This window comes from Thamnophis sirtalis, unplaced genomic scaffold, assembly GCF_051295495.1.
Source record: "Thamnophis sirtalis isolate CommonGarterSnake01/CBP01778 unplaced genomic scaffold, rThaSir2_p1.2 scaffold_1, whole genome shotgun sequence".
Classification (NCBI taxonomy): Eukaryota; Metazoa; Chordata; class Lepidosauria; order Squamata; family Natricidae; genus Thamnophis; species Thamnophis sirtalis.
The window spans coordinates 59,939,824-59,955,344 of record NW_028261381.1 but is presented as its reverse complement, the minus strand read 5'-3'; the positions used below and the strand labels follow the sequence as shown (position 1 = coordinate 59,955,344).

Genomic DNA, 15,521 nt, shown 5'->3' with positions numbered 1-15,521 from the left:
TTAGCCCCAATGGTTAAATTTAGGCGGAATCCTGATTTCTCTTTTTCTTTTGCTGAATAATTTAGAATCTTTATTGGGAAAGCCCTTCTAAGGATAAGGGTTCATATTTAAGAATGGGAAGATCCTTAGTACGACCAGCCATAGAAGCTTACTGGGTGACTTAGGTCAGTCGCTGTCTTACATTGCAAATTTATTGTTGTTGGATAAATATGGGTAGTCTTCGACTTACAGCAGTTCATTTTGTGACAGTTCAAAGTTACGACACTGAAAAAGTGATTTATGAGTGTTTTTTCACACTTAGCGACCGTCACAGCATTTCTATGATTGCGTGATCCAAATTCAGATAAATTCATATTTATGACATTTGCAGTGTTTGTGTGGGTGTTCCATGATCATCCTTTGTGATCTTCTGACACACAAAGTCAGTGCGTAAACCAGACTCACTTAACAACCGTGTTGCTAATTTAACAACTGCAGTGATTCACTTAACAGTTGTGGCAAGAGAAGTCTTAAAATCGAGCAAAATTCACTTAACAAATGTCTCACTTAGTAACTGATGTTTTAGATTCAGTTGTGGTCATAAATGGAATACTACCTGTAATTTATATTCAAAATATCTCCTGTTCTAGCATTTCCAAGTAGTCACACTTATGTTATGAAGGATGTGGATGATACCCCTACTTTCCAAATAGCTCCTTGAATTTTGTATTCTAACATACTTCTCTTTCTGATTTTCAAATATAGAATAGAATAGAATAGAATGAGCTGGAAGGGACCTTGGAGGTCTTCTAGTCTAGCCCCCTGCTGAAGCAGGAAAACCTACATCACTTCAGATAAATGACTATATAGGCTCTTCTTAAAAACACTTAGTAAACCCACGATTTCTGGAGACAAGCTGTTCCACTGGTTAATTGTGCTCACTGTTAGGAAGTTTCTCCTTAATTCCAGGTTGCTTTTTTTTTTGCTTAGTTTCCAACCATTGTTTCTTGTCCTCTGGTGCTTTGAAGAATAATTTGACGCCCTCTTCTTTGTGGCAGGCCCCTCAAATACTGGAATACTGCTATCATGTCACCCCTAATTCTTCTTTTCTTTCGACTATCCAAACCCAAATCCTGCAGCCGTTCTTCATATGGTTTAGTCTCCAGGCCTTTGATCATCTTAGTTGCTCTTCTTTGAGCTTTTTCCAAAGTCTCAACATCTTTTTTTGTAGCATGGTGACCAAAATATTTAGGTATAAGGGAGCCTCTGTGGGTTTAGATGGCAAGGATCATACCAGGATTCCTGTTATGATGTAAAGCAATAACCATATTCATACACTAAATATGTATTAGATAGAAGGAAAAGATGAAATTGAAAAAAAAATGTAGCAGACTGTTATGATGTAAAGCAATGACCATATTCATACACTAAATATGTATTAGATAGAAGGAAAAGATGAAATTGAAAAAAAATGTAGCAGACTAATGTGCCAGCTGCAAAAACAAATACTTGCTTAAAGTTCTTGCAAATTAAACCAGAAAGGCTTAATCAATGAGAAAAGAAAGACCACATCTAGATGTCATTATCATAGCTTCTTTATACTACATATTACCAAGGAGATGTGAGCTGATGTTAGCCATGAATCTTCTTTTAGTTCTGGAGAGGGAAAATAATGTAGGCTAATTAAATACATTCAAATTAAATTTGCATAATTAGTAGAGTAGAATGTTAGTTTCCATCACACAGAGAAGAGAAGACTTATTGTTTGGCTTCTCCTAAGTTTAAATCAACGCTTCCCAACCAGAAACATCCAGGTATGTGGGAACTGCAACTGCCTGGGAATTCTGGGACCTATAGTCCCAATGCATCTGGAAAACATAAAATTAGGAAACACAATCTTAATCCTTATAATATTTTTATGCTATTAAGAATGGCCTGAAACAATAATTGCTGGGTTAATAGAAGGTATAGGAAGTTCAGTTTTCCTTTCGGAATGTGTTAAAAGACACTTTTCAAAGATTCCTGTAGTTGCAAAATCAGGAGACTTGCTGTAATGATAACTATATACAGATAATCCTTGACTTACAACAGTTTGTTTAGTGACCATTTGAAGTTACAATGTCACTGAAAAAAGTGATCTATTATCAGTTTTCCCATTTATGTGTTTGGGCATCCCCATTTTCACATGATCAAAATTCAGACATTTGGCAATTGACTGATATTTATGACGGCTGTAGTGTCCCGGGGTCATTGATCATCCTTCTGACAAGCAAAAGCAATGGGGAAGCCAGATTCACTTAAGAACCATGTTGCCAACTTAACAACTGCAGTGATTCACTTAACAACTGTGGCAAGAAAGGTTGTAAAACGGACAAAATTTATTTAACAAATGTCTCCCTTAGCAACAAAAACTTTGGGCTCAATTGTGGTCATAAGTCAAGGACTACCTGTATTAACTACTCTGCTCTCCTAAACTAACTGCATCATGTATCGTGCTTTGGATTGAGTCGGATCATTGAGGTGTCGGAGAAGGGGGGATTACATCAGTTTAAGATCTCATCTGGCTACATTAATGGTTGTTTTATGATTCTGACTGCTGTGTACTTTGGGATTTTTTTTTGTACGGCATGTATTTTATTTATCTATGTTTATGTTAGGCAAGCGTCTCCTATGTCAGATGGGTGGCAATATAATTGATTAAATAAGTAACTAAGATCTCGTTTCACATCCTACTTTATGTTGCATTGGATGTCTGGCAACAGTTTGGGACATGCAAAGTCAGTCTGAGTTTGGGTAAAGGGATTTGACAGTCATGGGTGAAAAGGGCAAGGGAGAATCAGATTGCCCAACTCTTCTTGGTTGCTAAGTGGCTGGAGTCATTCCTGTTTGTGTGGGAATGCAATGATGGCTAATCTGCCCTTCCTTCCATTACACCTCATAATGATTCTTTAAATCATGCTAATGAACTGGGTCTCTACCCCCCATCCAGCTTGACCCTGGAGGGCAGCCTAGATCCATTATGTTAGTGAATGGGTTGTGGCTAAGATTTATAGAGCTGAAGGGGGGACTGTGAAGTGGTCTAGCTGTCTCCTTGGGCCTTGCAAGAGACACCTGGGCTGGTCTTAAAGGTAATTAGTGAGCCAGTGCTGATGGATGAGAGGCCCTGATTGCTGCTGAACTCAGCAAGGGGGTCTTGTTGGCCGGAGGCGCTCCTTTTGATGCCCTGAGTGTAATGAAGTCTCTGATTTGAAATCTTCATTAGGACTCTCGATCTGTTTGGCTTGTAATTTTATATGGAGGGCCATTTGGGTGTCGAGCAAAACAGGTCTCAAATTTTCATTCAGTTATCATCTTCTCTCTGATGTCTTCTCTCCAAAGGAAAATTGGTATGGGAAGAGGGGGAAATGACTTCTTTGTTGTTTTACAGTTATTTATTCTGCCTTTATCCTAGACATCTTCAAGGGGTTCAGGTTGTGTATCTTGGGTAAAACAAAACCGTTTAAAAAAGAACCATCAATAAGTTCACACTGATGCACTTCATTTTTTAAAAGGCAAAAAAAAAACAAAAAAAACCCACCCCCATAGCACCAATAAACCAGTGTTAAATTATTCCCACCTCCAAATAAGTTCAACTAAAAAAAAGTTAACCCACCCAAACAAACAAGTAAATAAAAACAAAAATAAATATATAAAAAAATATAACATCAGACTGCAGCCCTGTGAAAAAAATTCCAAAACAGAAGCACCATTTTAGGACTATCTCTTTGGCCACGTTTCTTGATTTTTCTCATTCTCCAAGTGTTAATTTTAAGTCCAGAAATTCTAGCTGCATGTGGGTACCCCAAGAAAGCAACTGCTTACTGCCACAACAGCATGGCACTCTCTCTCCCCCTCTCCCTCCTCTCTTACTCTCTCCCCAACTCTGAATGAGGTAGGATCCTTCTTCTCCATCCATCCAGAATTTGCAGAATTTTTCCCATCTCCCCAAGCTGGAAAGGCTTACATGCAGTTAGCCAAACACTTCACTTGTACTCTTAGAGCAGTGTTTCTCAACCTTGGCAACTTGAAGATGTCCGGACTTCCCCAGCCAGCGAATGCTGGCTGGGGAATTCTGGGAGTTGAAGTCCAGACAACTTCAAGTTGCTAAGGTTGAGAAACACTGTCTTAGAGGATCTATCACTTCTTCTGTTACTGGGGCTGATTGACAAGTTCAATTGCCAAACTTCAAGCAACCAGTTTTAAGACCATTGGTCCTTTTGCTACAATCTCTGACTGTGGGAGTTTTGGAGCAAAAAAACAGGTTGGAGGAGTTTCGTGTCTGATGCACAAAGGTATAAAGATCAGTCTCTCTTCTTAGACCACGACTCTGGTGGGACAGAGTGATGGTCTTTTGGCTACTTTCCCCCCACACCCTTTTTGGCAAATATGCTGTGTAGTGGAGAGAATTAAATGATATTTTGAAAACAAGTAAGCGATTAGAATAGAGGAACAAAAGTATTGCTGACACTACCATTTTGTTGACCTTGGTAGTCCTTCCTGAACTGGCCAAATGCATGTTTCAATAATTGCACTGGGTATGAAGTCATTCTCAAATGGAATTTTACATGAACACATAAAATACATGGGAGATTCAGTCACTTATGCCATTTATACCCTTTTAGTTTGACCCCAAGGCAGAAACAACAGCTTTCAACTATTTTTTTCATCCAAATATCAAATATTATACAAATTCTGGTCAAATTGTCTTATTTTGAGATTTGGAAAGGCATCTCAAGGGACATTCATCTCCATCAGAGGGGAATTTCATTTTGAAGCATCTATAAACTAATGCATTGTTGAGTTTGCCATCTGAGATGTCCTAATCTCACATATATTTTATATCAGTGAATATCTTAAGAGTTGTAGACCTTAGTCTGATTTCCTTTGGGGACATAAAAGAAGAACTTTATTTTGCAGGCCAAAAGTTGTAGTAGAAACTCATCATATACATCATTTTTGTGATTACAATTCTTTATTGGACAAATATGATTGGATACAAGGAGTTTGTCTCTGGTGCATAAGCTCTCAGTGTACAAACAAGCAACAAATGATCATAATCATAAAATACAATCATCATAAATTATAAGATACAATAGTCGTAGGATACTAAATAAGCAATCAACATTAATCATAAGATATAAACAACAAATTTATAGTCATAAGAAGCTAAGGAAATAGGTAATAGGAAAAATAAGAAGGATAATAGTAATACAGCTCTACTGAGTGGTTTGACATCGCAGGGCACAAGACAATGTGGGAATCAGTTGTTAAGCAGAGTGATGACATGGGGGGAAAACACGCACACAATAATGGCATGCAATTACTCGTGGAGGTGGAAAAATGAATTGGACAGAAAATCCAGGGATTTCCCCCTCCCCTTCTCTGGATATTGTTATGTTGACTTGGCACTATAAGCATCAGCTGCTGGTTAAAAACAAAACAGTATTATCCAATCACAAAATGGCTGCTGCCATTGTCCTACACCAGAGTACACAAGGAGGACCATAATAGATTTAAAGCAGCATGCTGAAGCTCTGCTGCTCTCAAGGTGAATGGGAGCAGAAGATCCATTTTGTAAGATGCCAAAGGTTTTCTGAGGTAAAATGCTTCAGAATATGCAAGGCTATTTCCGCTCAACATCCCCAGAACAAAAAGAGAAATAAATGTTGCCCCATGCTGTACTTTGGAGGCCACAAAAAGATATGGTCCTGGGGTGTGCCTCTTACACCTCTGTCCTATGGTATTGTAGACCACAACAACAAAAAAGGAGCCCAAATTGTACAGTTCATCTTTAGTATTATATATGAACAAATAGTAACAAAGTGTTTTCAAAATAGACTGTCACAACAATAAAATAGATCCCAACATTGTGGGAGAGGCAATGAATTTCCAGAATCACAAAATCCAGATTCTGGTATCATTTCCAGATCCTATTTTGCAATGAAATTACGATGATATGATCTTAGGGGATGCTGAGGTTGGATGAGGTTAGGCCCCTCTTGCAGGCCACAGATTGTTCCTCCTTAGCATAGGATTATGAAACTGAATTGAAAATCTCTGAATTAAAAAGTCATGCCTTAGCTATAAACTGAACATATGACACAAGGTAGTGCAACAAATAAATGTTGGATAGTTTGTGTGTCAGTGTCAGGCCAAAAAAAAAAAAGTCCCCTTGTTTCTCAAAGAAAGTGTCTCAAACTTTCTCCTGTAGCCTTTCCAGGAGGTTGAAACCTATCTCACTAGGCAATGAAGTCAGCTGGGCTATGGAGACTTGGGTACATCTAACACTTTGTAAAGTTTTTAAAGAGGAGGCGAAACAGTAGTAAAAACACTTACGAGGTGATAAAGGGCTTTAATGAGTTGGCTCTTTGATAGCACAGCTGTAAACTGATAGGGCCTGGGGGGGGGAGGATTAGTTAAGGGGAGGTGGGGGGGGAGGAGAAAACTCTAAATCTGTCAAGAATCATATTAATGTCTTTTTGCTGGTTATGAAGGACAACTAATTGTAGACATTTTCTGAATTTGCCCCACTTTAAGGACAATGGACTCTTCATATATTTTGGCTTGTCGGGCTAGGATACAATTAAAAGTTAAATTTGGGAAGCAAACTTCACTGTCTGAATCTTTTTAATACATTAACTATCAAATAGCAGTAAGGTTTCCGTGTGGCTAATAACCAGAGTTGGTACAATTTAATTCATTTTCTGGGAGACACAACAGACTGATCAGGGATGCGGGATTTCAGAACCTGCTAAGCTACAACGTCGCTGCTTCTTTGTGGGTCAGTGCCTCTTACAACTATGGCTGCAGTGTTATAATAGTCTCTATGGCAAAGTGCATATGGAACCCCTGTTTTTGGAAGTCATGGAATAGAGTTGAGATGCCTCTCTGAGAGAGCCTTCAAATACTGAAATCACTGAGAGTAATATCTCTAACAGAGATTTCTTCAGAGATCTCCTTGGATCCAAAGAAGGATAACTCTGTGAAAGTTAACATTCTTGGAAAACTGTTGAAAAGGAATGACATCTTGGGCAACTGGTTTGCTGAGAATATTTGTAATATATGTCTGTATTTTCCTTAAGATGTTGGGTATATATTCTGAATTGCAGACTGTATGTCCAACAATCCAACTTTTGGTTATTCCCTGTTCCAGAATATAAGCAAATAACATAGTTATGGCTTCTAAGGTTCAGTAGAAGGCAGAATCTCTGACCTGCCTGATGGGAGATATTAGTGGCTGTTAGGATGTACATAGTTAAATGCCTTTTTCTTGAGGTCTGCTGCAGCACTATAGAAGATGAGCACTCTCCTGCAAGCTAATTATCAGGATACACTTGCCAAAATGTCAGCTGCAAATCAATTATAATCAGAACCTATATGCAGAGCTGAATGAGAAAGATGGAAACTTATCATCTAGCCTTCAAACTTGGCAGTAAAAAGTCCCTTGAATGCAAAATGCAAAATATTTAATCTTGTTTTACTGGCTTTAATTTTCAGAATGGTTTAAGGAACATTGATAGGATAGGCATGGGGTAGAATACTAAATATATGTCCCTTTCATTTTCAATTCTTGCTTCCCTTTGCCTATTCATCCTTTGACCTGTACTCAGCAATAGAATAAATCTATGTAATTAACGGATAGATTTGTTTGTACCGGGTGGCAGAATTCCCAAAAGATGCCCTAGTCTTTTCTTTTTTCAATAGGAATCTGCAACAATTTCCATACTGGACTTGATGTGTTGATTCCTCTTTCTCACCTGCAAATGTACTACTGGTAGCAAAATTGGGGAAGAGTGTAACTCAGCCTGCTTAGGGAATAAGCTGTGGACTAGAGTACTTGATGCTGGTCATGCAGTGGGGGAGAAGCATTTGTGACAACACTAGATAGAACTAACCCACCCTGTGCACTCATCTTGGATGGTGGTGTTTCATGTCACTCATTCAGAGGTGGTATTCAGCAGGTTCTGACCAGTTCTGGAGAACCAGCAGCAGAATTTTTGAGTAGTTTAGAGAACCGGTAAACACCACCTCTGACTGGCCCCACCCCCATCTGTTCTCTGCCTCCCGAGTCCCAGCTGATTGGGAGGAAATGGGGATTTCACAATCATGTTTAAACTGGATTTGACATTTTTATCCACCTATTGAGTTCTTTCCAAGGGCCTGAGATAGGGAGGTGTAGTTTTTTTTTGATGGTGTTAAAGGTAAGATGGTGGGATGTAAGCTGTTCTGAATAAAGCTGCCTTTTACAATTAACTGGTGATTTTGTCAGTGTTGATGGGTTCACATGATGGTCCAGATGTTTTGGGTTTGCACTCAAGGCACCTATTACTATTGGTACTACCTTTACTTTCTTTCCCCACAGTCGTCCTATTTCTATTTGCAGGTTATTTATATTTTGTAATTTTTTTCAGTTGTTTCTTTTCACTTCTGCTATCTCCAAGTACTGCCATGGCCAGCTGTCCACTGTCCAAACTTTTTTGTTTTTCTTACTGACAGTTGTTATATCTGGGGGGTCATGTGGCTGGTGCTTGTCTATTTGAATTCTAAAATCCCAGAGTGCTTTAGTGTTTTAATTTCTATTATTTTGTCTATTTTCTGGTCCCACCAGTTCTTGCTTCCAGGCAACTGATATTTTTTGCAGATATTCCAATACATCATAGTTGCTATTATGCAGAGGTGGGTTTCAAAATTTTTTAAAACCTCTTCTGTAGGTGTGGCCTGCTTTGTGGGAGTGGCTTGCCAGCCATGTAACTGAGTGGGAGTGGCTTTGCAGTCATGTGACTGGGTGGGCGTGGCCTACTTGTAAAATGTGGTGAAACTCACTTAACAATGCTCTTGCTTAGCAATCAAAATGTTGGCTCAGAAACTCTGGCATTTAAAGCACGCAAGTCTTAAAACTGTCAAGTTACAAGACCCTTGCACCCCTAATCCTTTAGAAACCCCCCCCCATGGGTGTTCAAACTTGACAGCTTTAAGACTTTAAGATTTAGATAGGACTCTTGGAAGCGGGTTGGGCGATTAGTGAGCCAGCCAATCAGTGAGCGGCAGGCGGGGCAAGCGTGGTGCGGACGGGCGGGGAAGGGAGCTGGAACCGGTTCTAAATGGCACAGTAGATTTGTGGAACCTCTTCTATAGAAGAGGTTAGAACTGGCAGGAACCCACCCCTGCTACTATGTCATTCTGTTTTTTGTGGTCACTGTGCAATTTTCTTGCAGCAACTAACTCAGGGATCCACTGTTTCTTCCGCTTCTTTGCAGAGACAGCATTTTCTGTCTGTTGCTGTCTTCTCAATTCTGGTTTAGTATGCATTTGTTCTTAAGGCTTGGGTCATGTACAGCCATAATTAGCTGTTCCGTCTCTTGTTTCAACTTTTCTGCTCTTAGCCATTGTCAGTTCTTGTTGTTATCTGCTTTCACTTTTTTTTCTGTGTGTGTGTACTGGCCAGTGGTGGGTTCCGGATCCTGTTGCAACTGGTATAGTGCAACAGGGCCCAGTGTCCACCACATGAATGTGCACAGCACGCGCACAGCGTGTGCCTGTGTCCTCATCTCCTCTGACGCTCCGCGATGCCTCTGCAATTCTCCAACTGCTCGGCGGAGCATCGTGCAGGCACCATACCCTCTGTGTACATGCACAGAAGCGCCAAAGAGCTCAAATACAGCTAAGGAGGGTGGCTGGGCTCTCTGGAGCACCCTACCGGAACGGCACCCAGTGCTCCCAGCATGCACCGGTACGCCCGTTCCGGGGGCATACCACCTGCAACCCACCACTGGTATTGGCCGTGTAATACTTTGCCTTGCCATGTTTCTTTTCTATTCATGTGGTCTTTCTTGTAGGCCAGTTTGGTTTTTCCAGTACGCAGTAAGGCTTCATGGTATATTAGCTTCAGTGCATCTTCTTAACTATCCTTCACATATTCCTCCCCTTTTATTTCTTCCACTATCCAGTATGCTTACAATATTCCACGCCCACCTATTTTCCTTGGTAAATAGAGTCTGTCAACATCTATCTAATGACGGGAACAGCCTAGCTGTTAATTACCTTGAGGGTATTTTCTCTTAGTTTGGACTTTAAAATCTTCACCTTCCTGATGATCTTTTCTAACCTTCTTATTGACTTCAGTATTGTTATACTGTCAGGTTGAAGGATGCCCAGATATTTGTAGTGATCATCTTCATTTATTCATTATCTCCATAGTGCATTTTGAATCCTTCAGTTTTCATTATTTTCCCCTTGTTGACGGTGAGAGTGGCAAATTTGTCCAGTCCCCAACTCCTTTGCACTTATTATTCCTCTTAGAGACTATTTTTATAATTGATGTTGGGTTCTTTGGGGAGAGGGGAAAGGTTGTTTTGCATTTATATGGTTCATCAATATCTTTATTGCTGTATGCCACTGGGAGTTGTTATTGATTTAGCAGTATATAAACAGGGATCGATAAATTCTATAGCTTTAATTTTGATTTACAGCAACTTATTAATTTAAGTACAACTTAGGCTGGCATATTCTTAGAGAAAAAATCCTTAAAACTATGGACTGAACTTTATCCTAATATGATAAGTTACGGTTGTCTGGATTATTTTCTACACAGTATATTAATATTGCCTATAGCTGTGAATAGTCCTGGAAATCATTAGAGAGCAACTTAGCTCTCGCTTGGTAAACATTTTTAAGTATTATGTTTGGTTTTCCTCCCCTCCCTCTTCTGTAGGGGATGGCAGATCTGGGTTAATTTTATGCTGCCCAGAGGGCAGTATGATTTAACCAGAAACTCCTTTGGTACCACTTCAGAAGAGGACCACGCCTATTGAGAAAGTGCTAAGCCTATACTCCAATTACAGATTATTTCCTGTGCAGGTTTATTCTGTTCTGTCCAGCTAATTGTATCCTTGAGGACTCAGAATATCCCCCCTAGGTTACCAAGGAAAGGGAAGATGATTTTTTCTTTTAGTTTGAGTTTCTGTGTCACAAATTTAGGTGATTTAAGGACAAATGGGTTAGTAATATCTGTAAACGAATTTCCAAGACTATGTTTATTAATTTGTATAATTGAACAGATGGAATCTCCTTGTGCTCAGTCATATACATTAATGCTGAGCGATGCTTTCTTCCCTAACATATTGACCTTTATACTATAACTCCCATCACCCAAAGCAACATGTCTGTACTCCAACCCATCTGGAGAAGGTGGTTTTAGGCCTTTTAGGTGGAGTAGTACAAGCCTATATTGTTGCTAAAACATCCCACTTCACAGCGCATCAGCCAATGCATGCAAGCCTTTATTTTCAGCAGAATAAGGATAATATATTTTGATCCCCCTCTATGCTTTGGGAAAAAATCCAAAATATGATGACGGTTCATTTCTCTGCCGTTTACTTTTTTCTTTCTTTCCAAGCAACCAGTGATTGGTCCACCCCCTGCTGGGTTCCTCAGGCTTGTCTAATTTGGAAAGTGAATGTGAACCGGGCTGGTGAAAAATAATAGGAACCAAATGCCAGCCTGGCTGTTCAGGACAGAGTTTCAGAACCAAGCTGTTCTCAGTTGGTCGAAATCTAGCAGTATGAAGCTGGCAAAAAGTAACCCAGTGTTACACCAGTAGTACACAGAAGACCCATGCACTGAATTCAATGCTGCTGTTGCTTTGCCCACTAAAAACGCTGCTTAGCTTATTTCCCCTGCCCTCCTATTACTTGCCCTTCTTTGTATGGACGCAAGCTCTCCAAAGCTGAAAAGTCACATTCTTCTTTGAGCCTCATGCTGTTGCTTGAAGTTGTTATCAAAAAGGAGTTATGGTACTTTTTCTGAAAATTGTGCTGATTGCTTTGGAAACCTCCAGGGGCACATTTTGTTCATTCTCCTCTCTTTCATGTAATTGAACACGGGACCCCTTCTGGGTAAGCCACCAATTAGTTGAGGAGTGAGAGGTGTGGTAAAGCATATTTTTGTTAATGGGTTACACAAGACACCTTGTTGCACACTGAGTAGCCCTTTGGAGAAGCTAAAGCCCATTAATATCCCTCTTACAATCTCCGTCACCCCTTCCAAGCATTTCCACTGCTTTATTCCCCCATCCTGTGTTTAATTTTGTTCCTGGTTTATTTCACTGGAGAAGTGAAGCCCTGAGAAAGTTTTGATGTCTCTAGTTTCTGCTTACAGTTATGTGATTATGTTTTTCCTTCAACATCACAAGGAATTATGGATAGATGTCCTTAACGTCAGGTTTGATTCTTAAACCCAAACAGGAGAGATGCTGGGACTGATGCTTGCCTTGTAACTACAATCTGTAACCTAGAAAATGTGCAAACAGTCCACCTTTCCCCTTTGTTTGCCATTCCAAACCCTTCCTTTCTCCCAACTCTTCCTTGAAAGTTCATTCTTCTGCAACTTTTCCTTACCATCCTCAATCTCTGTCCAATTCTTCCCAGTGATACTCCCCGTCACACACACAAGCTGGAAGTTTTCCCATCCTACCGGCCTGGTCTGTTCCACCTTCTTCACTGCCTTCTCTGCTCATTCTCTCCCCCAACCTCTTGAGAAGCTGCAGCTTCCCTGTTCCTTCCAAAAGAAAAGAACCTGCAGCAATTATTTTTAGCAGAGAAAGCCAGGACACTGGGATTCTGTTTCATATTCTCTTCTACTAATGAAAAAGGCTACATTTTTTAACCCCCTTTCTGATGGATTGTTTGTTCCAAAACCATCCAACCAAACAAAAAATGCAGTCCTTTTCATCAGGATAAATGGCTATGAACATCCAATATTGCAACACCCTCTACTGATGAAGAAAAAAGTTACAGCTTCTTTTGAAAGTTTGCAATTACAACCCTCCCAAATATTAATAAAGGAGTATGAAATATATAAAAAATAAAATACAAATTAAGTTTAAAAAAAGGCTCCACCCACTTTTGGAATGTACACATGGCCACGTCATATCAATCCTGCTATGGCCCTGAGGTCAACGGTAGCTGAGATCAAGATGCTTTTTTGAATCCCAGGTGTGCAGTGTTTCTCTAAGGGTAGGTGGGGATGCTGATGGTAGATCAGTCTGAACATGATTCCGAGCAGGATTTTTCCTTAAGATTACTTCAGTTATTCCCTGGAAAGTGTTCCTGATGTCTCTTTCCATTCCCTGATCTTAATCCAGAACAGTTTATAATAATGCTGTTTTCACTCTTCTGGAGCTTTTATACCATGCTCATATCTTACGTCATTGTGAGACTCTGTTTTAAACAAGGGGGCTTGTCTTTAGAGTCCTCTGCTCACAACATCCAATCACACCACCCCCCCCCAAAGTGTTGATGCTTATGTCTCCCTGTAGACGTGGTTGATTTTTATGTTCCTCTGAGCAAGTCCTTCTGTTCCTTCTTCCAGGATCAATCTCCTGATTGCAGACTTACCAGGTCCCTTCCAGGTTCTTCAACTCTGGAATTAGGTTGTCCCTTCATCTCCATGTTTGAGCCTACTTACTCTCTCCAACCCTGGCAATTGCTCAATTACTACTTGTTTTATTTTAATTATGGGTGTATACAGTCCATTGTATTGTATGATATTGTTTTGAGTGCTTTCTTTCTCTTTGTTAATATGCTTTTTTTTTGGGGGGGGGGGGGGCAGCCAGTAGCTTGTGAACATGCCCCGATGGAAATCCCAGTCTCAGATAGTCTATGTGTCTCACTTGGCAATAATGAGATTGTGCGGGTATTTGAACTTTCTGTGAAAGCAGAAAGTCACAAGCAAGATCTAGTATTAATCAGAGGACAGATCTCCCCAATGAATATTATATGGGATCTCCTATTTCTCTTTTAATAAACCATGTTCTATTTTCTCCATCCCTTTCCTTTAGATAAAGATAGTAAGAAACGTCTACCGTCTTGCTCTTAAAATAGAAGTGTATCCAAAATTTCTACTACTACTATTTTTTAAAAGCAAAAACCTTCCGAGACGCGGAGGGGGGGGGGGGGACTTAGATTGCAATAATTGTGCCGGCAGCCATACTTAAAAGTTTTTTTTAAAAAAAAACAAAAACCCAGCAGTACCGTATCTCCTCCTTTAAAAAGAAAAGGATCAGCCTCTTCTTCTTATGTCCCTCGTGGACTTTGATCTTTTCGGACTAGAACACTCTCGTTTGCAATGAAACTCCCGTGTCCATTCGGGACATAAACTCTATTATTGATAAAAAATAAAATAAAACAAAGCATTACGGTATTGTACGTTTAACATCAGAATTTGCTTGGTGCAATGTAAGCCAGAGAGCCTTTTATCCTAGCCAAAGAATTTCAGTTGTCTTGAATATTGATTTTTTAATCAATATTCAAGACATAATAATCTGATTTTGCCCCCCCCGAATGCTGAGTGAATGTTGAGTTTTATCATCTAATTTTTACTTTGTGCACATTTCTTTTTTGTTATTGTCCCACACTTCCTTTCCCTTTGTGATTGTAAGCCGCCCTGAGTCCCCTCAGGGAAAAGGGCGGCCTATAAATAAACAAATTCAAATTCAAATTCAAATTTTTTGACTGATCAAACGCTTAGATTTCGCTAGAGACGCTTCCTTACCCTTCTGTTGCTTAGGGGGCCCAAATCCACCTAAATCTCCCCAAAGCCGTTTGGGTGTTCTTTGGCAGTACGTAGCCGAACCGATCCTGGGTCTTTCCTCCCCCCTACCCCCACCCCACCCCCAAGATCCAGACGCGACGCTCTGCCCCGCGCTCCCCTTTCTCTGGTGACGCCGCCACCGCCGCCGCGATTTGCAGCGGGACCCATTCAACGTTATAAAAGCGCGGCAAAGTTCTGCAGCTGGCCAGGCGGGAGGGGTTGGGAAAGAGGGGAGGGGTTTTGTGCCCATAAAGAGAAGTGTTCTGGTCCCAGGCCCCGCCCCCTTCTCCCCTTCCTTAGGAGAGGTGAGGAAGGCTGCCCTAAGAAAGCAGGAGGGGGAGGGACCTAAAATAAAAACTCCGCGCCGATACTAGGAAGGGAAAGCGCTGGTGGGCGAGAATGAGCTGCCTTCTCCGCGTCCGTGCCTGCCCCTCCTGCCCTGGCTTAGCCGGAGGATGTGAGCCGCCGGTGCTGTAATGCTCTGTTTCCCTGAGCCTCTCCACGGCCGATCGGATGACAGGATGACCTGGGTTTGCCTATCCTGCATGCTTTGGGTACGTAAGAGCGCCCAATCTGAAGTGGGATGGGATGGTGGTGGTGGTGAAGAAGGATCTCGGTTTGCAACCGAGGGTAGCCGAGGAGAGAGTTGGAGAAGAGTTGTCCGCGGGATGGAGGGATTGGAAACCTCCGCTCGCGCAAGCGTTGCCCAAGGCTGGCTGGAAAGAAAGGCGTCCCGGGGCGGGAGGAGAGAGGGAGAGAGAGAGAAACAGGGAAGGGGAAGGAAAGCCCTGTTAAGGGATTCCATCTGGATGCAGGGTTTGTGAGGAAAGCCTTTGATGCTTGCTGGGAAGCAGATGTCCGGCTCTCTCTTTTTCTCTGCGGCTTGCCGTGCTGCTAAAACTGCTGGCGACCAG

At 41.0% G+C, this 15,521-nt stretch overlaps 1 protein-coding gene across 10 annotated transcripts in view; it reads left to right on the top strand.

Moving 5' to 3' along the window:
• Positions 1 to 15,521, top strand: part of TNS1 (tensin 1) — a 461,144-nt gene that overhangs the window by 92,104 nt on the left and 353,519 nt on the right. Inside the window, exon 1 of one of the 10 annotated variants that reach the window (XM_087712530.1) lies at positions 15,090 to 15,161. The exons of the other annotated variants lie outside the window; for them this stretch is intronic. Within the exon in view, the coding sequence (XP_087568656.1) occupies positions 15,129 to 15,161 (33 nt within the window). The 5' untranslated portion in view covers positions 15,090 to 15,128. Of the gene's footprint in view, positions 1 to 15,089; positions 15,162 to 15,521 lie in introns of those variants that run through there. 10 annotated transcript variants of the gene reach the window in all.